This window comes from Staurois parvus, unplaced genomic scaffold, assembly GCF_062004578.1.
Source record: "Staurois parvus isolate SC_StPar_1 unplaced genomic scaffold, SC_StPar_1.0 ptg000432l, whole genome shotgun sequence".
In the NCBI taxonomy this organism is placed as follows: domain Eukaryota; kingdom Metazoa; phylum Chordata; class Amphibia; order Anura; family Ranidae; genus Staurois; species Staurois parvus.
Genome location: NW_028318228.1, coordinates 13,976,740 through 13,985,839, shown reverse-complemented (window position 1 = coordinate 13,985,839; position 9,100 = coordinate 13,976,740). Strand labels below are relative to the sequence as shown.

Genomic DNA, 9,100 nt, shown 5'->3' with positions numbered 1-9,100 from the left:
TTAATAATAGTTTTCATATATTTTGTAATAAAAACTCATTTCAACAACATGCAATATATATATATATATATATATATATATATATATTTTATTTTTTTTAAATATATTGAATATGTTCAAAAATTGGCCAAAATTGTAGCATTTCAAATATATGGCAATATATTTGGGAAGAATATTTTTAAAATATATTTCAAATATATTTTTTATATACAGAGCTGCACCAGTTTTTGCACTTTCCAGTTTTAGTAAATCAACCCCAATGTCTTCATTTTTCACCACATTACCTAAAACTAAAATTAGCTTTAGATACACTTTAGGGCAACCCTGTAGGAAGAACCATAGAAAGAGAAATCCTGAAAGCAAACAGCTTCTGCAGTGCTTTTTTTGTCTACGAAGTCACGGGTGTACTCTGTATTAAATGTTCATGTGTAAAACTGATGATTTGTTACTAATAAAAAAAACTATAAACTATCTGTTTACAAAAATGTCTAAAATGTAAAATCTGTACATTTTTGTATCAGGTCATTAAGAAATGAGAGAAAACACATATAAAGATGTATCTATTACAATATAGTGAAGTTCATTTTAACAAATTCATTTTATTTTTATGTGGCATTCAAGTGGCTGTGTGAATGTATTTATTTGAAAGCTTCTGCAAATATTAATCTGTCTCCATAAAGTTAGTCTAGTTGATGAGAAGCCAAAGTTAAACAGAACATTTTTGGGAAACAGACACTTTTCCACTGAGCCGCAGATGGCTGTAAATGAACAAACAGCACCTTTGGTTGCAAAACAGACTTGGGCATAGAGAAAAACACTGGATCTTTGTACCAAAGTCTGTAACTCACTCATCAATATCCACCAAGTACTCCCACACCTTGGGCTGGTGTCACATAGTCACACAACAGTCAACAATGTTTCGCTGCAAACCCAGTAAACATATATATACAACAGGTTTTGCAATTTATTATACACATTTCACAATGATTTTCTTTTTTTTCCAATGTTAAAACAGTTTTTAACTCTGTCTTATCTTTATGCACATGTTTTATAAAATATCTGTTTTGCTTTTTACAAAAAAAAAAAGAAAAAAAAGAAGAACAAAAAAAAGAAAAATAGGAAATGTTGTACAGGACATTACACACAGAGGCTCCTCCGGCATTCCTGGAGAATATTGCAACTTCCATTTAAATAAAAATAGAACAAACTGGTAATCCAAATTTTTTTTTTAATAACATTAACTTTTTAAATTCATATAAATAGGTGTACGGAAACGCCATGCGCTGCACGGTTCCCGGAGAGCAGGTGAGGGCAATGGAAGCAAACTGTCTCAGTCCTACTACGAGAGGCACTTTCAGTCACACAGACACAGGTGCAGCTGGAAATGCAAGGGGTAAGAAGGGTTTTGGTGGATTTTTTGATTATATTTACAGATAACCTGTCCACATAAGGATAGTCCTTACCCTGTTAGAGACATAGCCATAGAAGGCCCCATGGCAGATTTGATTCTATTAAATTGTAACAAAGCAAGACAATTTTTTAAAATGTTTGCTGTCAGTGACAGCAGGAAGTTTACAAGACTACTGACAAATATCATACACAGAAAACATGGCTGTTAAGCAGGGGCAGAACTACTGAAAGCACAGACAGTGAACCTGCACTGGGACCTAAAACTTTAAAGGGACCCATTTATGATCTCTGCATTGGGGACCGCTGCTATCTGGGTCTGGCATTGCAGCCATAGCAAATCCACAGTGTGCCCCAGTGGTCTAATATCATGAAACATAACAGGGCTTCCCAAGCCTTACCCAACAGTACCAATATCTTGCTGGCATACCAGAATAAGCACTCATCTGCTGAAAATTGTCAATGAAAGTAACAGATTATATGAAAGAAGACACTGACATGCAGGGGCGGACTGAGAACTCATGGGGCCCCCGGGCAATAGGGGATCATGGGGCCCCCCGTGTCCTCGCCCACACTCAAACCACACCCAAAAAAGACTATGAAAGGTATTAGGGGCATCTCATGGGGCCCCCTACTGACCCTGGGCCCTCGGGCAGTGCCTGAGTGCCCGCATGGTCAGTCCGCCCCTGCTGACATGCTCAACTGACACTTATACGTGTCTTGAAAACCACAAGGAACGTTAGTGCTTTGCAGAAAAAAAAAAGATCATTTATACTAAACTAAAAAAGAGGATCCATTTTGCTTAAGAATAGTTAAGTGCATTGATACTTAAGTGCAGTATTAGTATATAAGGCGTGTGCAAATATTCCAGAGCATACTAAACATATGAAGTGAACCTTTTTTACACAAGCAACATAGGGCCATAAATAAGCATGCCTGTTTAAACTACCGCACAGGTGCTCAACCGTTTTGAAGTTGGAACCCCAAAGATTCTATATCCCATTTCTTGGGGTGTTGGTTTTGCTTTTGTTCCATGACCGCTAACAGGGTAAATCTAGGTATAATATACTAAAAAAAAAAAAAGGAGGATCCTGGTACCCCAGTTGGGGTCCCAACCCACAGGGTGCACACCTTTGATGGTACCACAATAGTCAAGCAAGGACCTTAAATCTATGGTATGCATTTCCATGGTATATATACCCCCCATTATTTTACAGTCTATAAAGGCAACATTTTAAACCACCTAAAAAAAATCCAGAGATTTTGATAATTTTTTTGTTCATTCATATTGCAACTGTCTTGTCCAATTGGGACTGTTGGGAGGTATGGGCCTGCCCATGCAGATCTCTGACAACCACTCTTAGCAAAGGTTTACTGAAAGTGACCTCAGTAAACTCTGGGTGATGAGTGTGGTGGGAGTGGGCTCTACATCATTGCATATCGTAGCATATAGATGAAACAATATACAAAAAGTGCTTTATGTGAGTTTACATTCCAGTCAAAAGCATGTGTGAACAGACCCTGTCTCATCAATCTCTCACTCACCCCACCCCTTTGTCCTCTCACATTTGAGATACATTCAGCAATTGTTCACAATTTTTTTTTTTTCTCTTTTATTCAAGGTCCTTGATGTGCAATGTATTTGTAACGTTTAATATATTTATATTACTTCATTAAATTCGGCCAGCCTGGAGTTTAAATAATAAAAATATCACATTATTGTCACATTATATTTAAAACATTGGAAAAAATAGTCTTTTGTGGCTTCATATAGCCATTGTGTATCCAATCAGCTCTTTTCCACCCGCCATTATGAAAGGCACAACAGGGTTCCTGACAAAGGCACTTCTTTGACCGTTAGTAAAATGCTTAAACCTAATTTGCTTTGGTGCTTTTTTTTTATATACAACTTGGCTTTTTCTTCAATATAAACTCCTTACATGACAAAACAAAAACAAATTGACATTGTTAATATAAATGTTCTTTACAATATTTTTTTGTCAGTTTTCTTTTAATGGGCCTTTTTTTGTGCATCTTTGCCAATGGTTTTCGATCGCCTTCTGGGGCTTCTCCTGTGTCTGTAAGTGGAAGCTGCGGGGAATTAAATACAGAGGAAAACAAAAAAAGAAAAGATTAGTGAGCAAAAGGTTTTATGGAAGGTGTTCTGATTTGCCAGATTAGAATTGGACACTGAAAATCATTATTAGAAGGATTAACATAAAAACACATTTCTAATACAAACTATAAATAATACAGTTTAACCCGTGAGAAAATGTTTGCTCTTTTTATTTTTTTAAAGTTTTGGATTTTTTTTTTTAAGATAACGCATGCTGACATAATTTTGGGTTGCCGTTGCTAACCCTAGCTTCTAAAAATACAAGTTTAATGTTTCCATTTGTCCCGGTTTGCTGGGGATAGTCTCTGATTTGAGTGGTCTGTCCCCAGCAAACAAACATCCCTGGTAATGTCCCGGGTGAGTGCCCAACGGGAAGCCCCATGGATCCAGAAAGAAACATCTTTGAATTACTAAAGTCATTAGATGCTGATCATTTTTTTAACTACTCTTCCTTTACATTCCTTTATGTTCCCTTGGTTGTTCACCATATATAAAGTACAGAGAGCATTTCTTGTTTGCTCTCTATTTTTTGTGTCTAGTGCTAAAGGGGTCTTGTACATATTCTGCACTATATGTTCTCTTTTGATGTATCCTCCTACTACATGGCCCGTAGGCTGCAGGCTGTGTGCAGTTTAATTCTTAAAGTGATATTAAAGGCTGATTTTTTTTAAATAACAAACATATTATACTTACCTGTTCTGTGCAATGGTTTTACACAGAGAAGCCCGCATCCTCCTCTTCTCAGTTCCCCCACTGGCTCTCTTGGCCCCTCGCTCCTGCCAGTGCCCCCGCAGCAAGCAGCTTGCTGTGGAGGCACCTGGGCAGGCTCACTCCTGAGTCAATGCTCTGTTCAATTATAGACAGAGCGCAGCTCAGCCCAACCCCCTGCTCTCTCCTTATTGGTTAACTGGCTGTGATTGACAGTAGTGGGAGCCAATGGCTCCCGCTGCTGTCTCATGTAATGAGGAGGGAGAGACCCAAGAGAGACACTGCTCTCATGGACATTGCTGGATTGAGATGGGGCTCAGGTAAGTAAAAGAGGAGGTTGTGGGGGAGCTCCTGAACACTGAAGGTTTTTTACCTTCATGCCATTTTAATGTTTTATTTGTTGACTTTGTGTTTTATTTAAAACACTTTAATGTTTTATTTGTTGACTTTAGCTCCTTCTCCCCTAGCACTGTGCTGCAGGCTGTGACATCTTCACTGTCCTACTCCTCTACTTTGTCTACTTCTGCACCCATGTTGGAAAAACAGCAGTTACTTTGTGACCCAAACTTTCTAAACAAATGGCCAGTTTACTGTCCTTCAGGCTTTAGGGGGCCAGACTGTGTCCAGTGGGATTAGAAATTGTCCTGGCATCAGTGGGAATAAACAGTGCTCCATCTTTTGGTAGCATAATTTTGAGACCACTACACTACACCATTACATTACACCTCAATGTTCTTTCCTTCTGCCCCCCAGGATGGAGAGACAACAGTAGCTATGTGACCCAAAGTTCCACCAGTGCCATTCATCCATGCCATTACACCAGGGGTTTTGAAACTTTCTAAACAAATGGCCAGTTTACTGTCCTTTAGGCTTTAGGGCTGCAGACTGTGTCCAGTGGGAGTAGAAACTGTCCTGACATCAGTGGGAATAAACAGTGCCCCATCTTTTGGTATTAGGAGAAGGAACAGTACCCCAATGTTGGGGTCAGTGGGAGAAATTGTACCCCATTGTTGGTGTCAATAGCAAGAATTATGCCCCATTGTTGGTGTCAATAGTGCCCCAAGGGCCAGATAAAGGCAAGCAGTGGGTCACAATTTTGAGACCACTGCATTACACCATTACATTACACTTCATCTGTCTCTCCTTCTGCCCCCAGGATGGGGAAACAACAGTTACTATGTTACCCAAAGTTCCACCAACGCCATTCAACTAGGCCATTCCCTTATTACATTACCATTACACTCTATTGCATTGCCATTACATCAAACCATTACACCTCATCTTTGTCTCTTTCTGCCCTCAGGAGGGAGAAACAACAGTTACTATGTGATCTAAAGTTCCAACAGTGCCATTCATTCATGCAGTTACACCATTACATTACCATTATACTACACTACCATTCAGGGGTGGACTGACAACTCATGGAGCCCCCGGGCAAAAGGGGATCATGGGGCCCCTGTGTTCTTGCCCAAACTCAAAAAAGCCTATGAAAAAGGTACCAGGGGCATCTCATGGGGCCCCCTACTGACCCCGGGCCCTCAAGCAGTGCCTGAGTTTCCAAATGGTCAGTCCGCCCCTGCTACCATTACATTACACCTTTAGATTACCATTACATTACCATTTCATTACACCAGTACACCCCAATTTTGTCTCGTTTTGCCCCCAGGAGGAAGAAACAGCAGTTACTATGTGACCCAGAATTCTACCAGAGCTTTTCATTAATACCATTACAACAATACATTACACCATGATATTACCATTACACCAGTATAATTACACCGTTTTAAAAAAACGTTAGTGCTGTGCTGCTTTGTCTCAATGCTTCATCCGCCATACACTGGACAATGTACCATTGCTCACCCACTCTTTCAATGCTCTCCCTTGTGATCATTCTCCACTTGCATGCATGCCTATAGTCCTCTGTTGCAATTTTTCCCAAATTCCACCCATGCCTGTTCTTTCTGCCTGAGATTGTGACTTCTATCCATTACCCCTCTCCTTTAGTGTCATTCTTCTCCTGTTCTGCCCATACCCACTCTCTTTTTCCCTTGGTGACCATTCTTCTTGGTAGATCACTTATATAGTAAACAAAGCAAATAATGCTTTTTACATTTAAAAAGAAACACTACCCATATTACTATACAGTATAACCAGTATAAGCACTGACTCCTATTAAATTTAAAGAAAGGGAACACATTTGCTAGTATTATTAATTTCTATGTACAGCAAGTGTGAGCTTCTTTGTCTCCACAGTCAATTGCTCTATAGAAGCTTAGTACAGTCTACCAGGTCATGGCAGCCTGCCCATGCTTTAGTACCTGCTATGGTAATTGGTTGATGATGAATCAAGAAATTACAGGGGTTGTTGTGCAATTAAATCACTTGCAAAATGAATACATAGTATTGCTGCTTCAAATCACCCTTTGCACAAAACTAGCCCAAATGGTGCATATGGCACACTGGGGAGAAATGATCTGCTAATTTGGGAATAATGACGAAACTTGCATGAACTGGGTATCCCCTGCTGACAAAATGAGAGCGATTAATTAGCATTTATGTTGATGGACTCAACCTATGGTTTCTTTTGTTTCAAATATATTATCATGGCAGCTCAAAACACAAATTATTTCTGTGCAAACCATATGATTATTTTGCAAATAAAAAAATATACTTACTAGCTATGTACAATATAGAAGCAATACATAATATACATTGTGCATACAAGCTAAAAAAAAAGCTAATATATAAATAACAGTGTTTGGCTCCAGTTTACACAACCTGCCATTAGCAGAAATAATAATGGCATCATTAGGATCAGTGCCAGAACTGTGAATTAGCAGTTCTCACTGTGCTAATTAAGTTTGTGGAAACACACTTGTTTGCAATAGGTGTAGACATACATATGCTGCAAGAATCAGTCTACAGAACAGTGGAAAGATGTGAAAAGCATAATATCGATATTAAAACTTACGATTTATGCACTGTATCCGTGGCTCTTCCCATTGCCCACTTGATAGGCATCGGATTATAGGAACATGACGCTGTAAAAATCCTTGGTTACACTGATACCGAACTAATGAGCTGATTTCATACCGTTCTTTCTTTCTTCCTAGGGTGTATGCATTTTCTACTGCTGGAGGATCTCCGCAAGCCACTAGAATAGAAGATTGTGCATTTAGGTTTACAAGAATTTCACTGACAGATAAAAGTGGAGTTATATTTTCAGTCCCCTCCACCTCCTTTGTTGAAAAAAAAAAAAATCCATGTTCTCCCTATGTTTACCAAACTCCAGCGTTGTCCTTGGCTTCCATCTTTGTCTCATGTCTCCTCATTTCCTATCTTGAATATACAACAGGAAGTGCAAAGAAATATCCCAATCAGAAACACAGAACATTAAAGCCTAAGTTTATTTTAAATTATATAAAAATAATCAGCACGAGGGACAGCACTTACATTAAATATTACAGCGGTGGTTTACTAAAACTGGAGAGTGCAAAATCTGGTGCAGCTGTGCAAGGTAGGCAATCAGCTTCTAACTTATTCTTGTTTAATTAAGCTTTGGTGTAAAATAAAACTGGAAGCTGATTGGTTTCTATACAGAGTTGCACCAGAGTTTGCACTTTCCGGTTTGGAGGAATTGTGACCCATTGTTGGTGTCAATGGGCCGCATTTATGGCGTCATTGGGAGTATTTGTGCCTCATTTTAGGTGTCATTGAGAGGAATTGTGCCCCATCATTGGTGTCATTGGGCCACATTGTTGGTGTCATTGGGAGGAAGTGTGCCCCATTTTTGTTATCATAGGGAGGTAGCATGCCTCATCTTTGGTGTTATTGGGAGAAATTGTGCCTCATCATTGGTGTCATTGGGCCCGATTGTTGGTATAATTTGGACAAATTGTGTCCCTTTATTGGTGTCAGTGGGGGGAATAATGTTTCATTGTTGGTATCAGTAGATGAAATAGTGCCCCAAGCGCTGGATAAAAGCAAGCAAAGGGACGGGGCCACAATTTAGAGACCACTGCTATAAAGGAATGGTTACTCTACCAAGCTGTGGAAGCTGAATGACCTATGTAAGTTAAGAAAACGTTATGCACACTTTTGCATTACTTTCAGTATAGCCTTGTATATACACTATATTGCCAAAAGTATTGGGCCAGCCCTCCAAATCATTGGATTCAGGTGTTCCAATCCCCTCCATGGCCACAGGTGTATAAAATCAAGCCCCTAGGCATGCAGACTGCTTCTACAAACATTTGTGAAAGAATGGGTCGCTCTCAGGAGCTCAGTGAATTTAAGTGTGGTACTGTGATAAGTTGCCACCTGTAATGTGGCCATCCATGAAATTTCCTTGCTACTAAATATTCCACAGTCAACTGTTAATGGTATTATGACAAAATGTAAGCAACTGGGAACAACAGCAACTCAGCCACAAAGTAGTAGGCCACAAAAGTGATAGAGTGGGGTCAGAGCATGCTGAAGTGTGCAGAAGTCGCCAACTGTTTGCAGAGTCAATAGCTAAAGACCTCCAAACTGTGTGGCCTTCAGATTAGCACAACTACAGTGCGTAGAGAGCTTCATGGAATGGGTTTCCATGGCCGAATAGCTGCATCCAAGCCTTACATCACCAAGTGCAATGCAAAGCATCGGATGCAGTGGTGCAAAGCATGCTGCCACTGGACTCTAGATCAGTTGAAACTTATTTTCTGGAGTGACGAATCATGCTTCTCTGACAATCCGATGGACGTGTCTGGAATGGTACTTGCCTGACTGCATTGTGCCAAGTGTAAAATTTGATGGAGGGGGGATTATGGTGTAGGTTTGTTTTTTAGGAGTTGGGCTTGGCCCCCTAGTTCCAGTGAAGGGAACTCT

At 39.7% G+C, this 9,100-nt stretch overlaps 1 protein-coding gene across 2 annotated transcripts in view; it reads right to left on the bottom strand.

The window, feature by feature from the left end:
* Positions 1 to 579: 579 nt before the first annotated feature.
* Positions 580 to 9,100, bottom strand: part of ACAN (aggrecan) — a 203,342-nt gene continuing 194,821 nt past the window's right edge. For both annotated transcript variants that reach the window (XM_089687669.1, XM_089687670.1), the window contains 2 exons: positions 7,203 to 7,385; positions 580 to 3,498 (listed from right to left, as the gene is read on the bottom strand). In XM_089687669.1, coding sequence (XP_089543795.1) covers positions 3,419 to 3,498; positions 7,203 to 7,385 — 263 coding nt within the window. In that variant the 3' untranslated portion in view covers positions 580 to 3,418. The remainder of the gene's footprint in view (positions 3,499 to 7,202; positions 7,386 to 9,100) is intronic.